This window comes from Carlito syrichta, unplaced genomic scaffold (genome assembly GCF_000164805.1).
Source record: "Carlito syrichta isolate Samal-C Ts95f unplaced genomic scaffold, Tarsius_syrichta-2.0.1 Scaffold312719, whole genome shotgun sequence".
Classification (NCBI taxonomy): domain Eukaryota; kingdom Metazoa; phylum Chordata; class Mammalia; order Primates; family Tarsiidae; genus Carlito; species Carlito syrichta.
This window is the reverse complement of record NW_007256815.1, coordinates 478,775-479,193: the sequence shown is the minus strand read 5'-3', so window position 1 is coordinate 479,193 and position 419 is coordinate 478,775. Positions and strand designations below refer to the sequence as shown.

General features: G+C 68.3%; 1 protein-coding gene across 1 annotated transcript in view; it reads right to left on the bottom strand.

Moving 5' to 3' along the window:
* Positions 1-419, bottom strand: part of SCRT1 (scratch family transcriptional repressor 1) — a 3,915-nt gene that overhangs the window by 1,620 nt on the left and 1,876 nt on the right. Inside the window, exon 2 of the mRNA XM_008070009.1 lies at positions 8-187. Coding sequence (XP_008068200.1) covers positions 8-187 — 180 coding nt within the window. The remainder of the gene's footprint in view (positions 1-7; positions 188-419) is intronic.

Below are 419 nucleotides of genomic sequence, written 5' to 3'. Positions count from 1 at the left end.
TAGCCGCCTGCAGCCGTGGCCAGCTCTGGGCGCGGGGTGGGCGGCGGCGCAGAGCCCGCAGCCGCTGGACCCAGCTCTCCACGCACGGCTGCAGCGTACATGGGCTCCGGAGACGGCCCTTTGAGCAACGCTGCTTCGGCGTCGCCATCGTAGACGGATGCGGGCCCCACGTAGTCGCTGAGGTATCCTGCGGACCGGCAGACACACACAACGGGAAGGGAATGGGACGGCAGGCAAGGCACACACGGGGCAGGCGGCGCGAGACAGAGCACACACAGGCCGGGAGACACCGGGGTCCAGGGGAGAGGCGAACAGGGATAAGGACAAAGGAGAAGGGGCCGAGGGACCGCGGGGCAGGGAGGATGGAGACAGCAGGGAGGGAAGAGAGGAGAAGAGAGGATGAGACAGGACCAGGCCAG